The sequence below is a fragment of the Cariama cristata genome, unplaced genomic scaffold, assembly GCF_000690535.1.
Source record: "Cariama cristata isolate BGI_N322 unplaced genomic scaffold, ASM69053v1 scaffold27274, whole genome shotgun sequence".
Taxonomy (NCBI): domain Eukaryota; kingdom Metazoa; phylum Chordata; class Aves; order Cariamiformes; family Cariamidae; genus Cariama; species Cariama cristata.
Genome location: NW_009615074.1, coordinates 1 through 255, shown reverse-complemented (window position 1 = coordinate 255; position 255 = coordinate 1). Strand labels below are relative to the sequence as shown.

Here is a 255-nt window from a genome sequence, read left to right as displayed (position 1 = left end):
GCAGGAATCCTCAAGGATTCCCTCCGGGAGCTACCCACGCCGCTCATCACCCCCACGCTCTACCACGTCGTGCTGGAGGCCATGGCCAAGCGACCACCTCGGACCCCCCCAGGAGAGCGGGACGCCGTCACCCTGCTCGATTGCCTGCCCGACGTGGAGAAGGTGGGTGCCCAGCATCGACAAAAAATGGGTGCCCAAGGCCAAAAAAAGTATTTTGGGGGGGGGCGGTGGCACCACGAGGTGACATTAGAGATG

At 62.7% G+C, this 255-nt stretch overlaps 1 protein-coding gene across 1 annotated transcript in view; it reads left to right on the top strand.

Annotated features, from left to right (window-relative positions):
- The window catches only part of LOC104161311 (rho GTPase-activating protein SYDE1-like), a gene marked incomplete at both ends in the record, with an annotated part of 1,367 nt that extends 1,205 nt beyond the window's left edge, over positions 1 to 162 (top strand). The window contains one exon of the mRNA XM_009699686.1: positions 5 to 162. Within this exon, the coding sequence (XP_009697988.1) occupies positions 5 to 162 (158 nt within the window). The remainder of the gene's footprint in view (positions 1 to 4) is intronic.
- Positions 163 to 255: the final 93 nt, after the last annotated feature.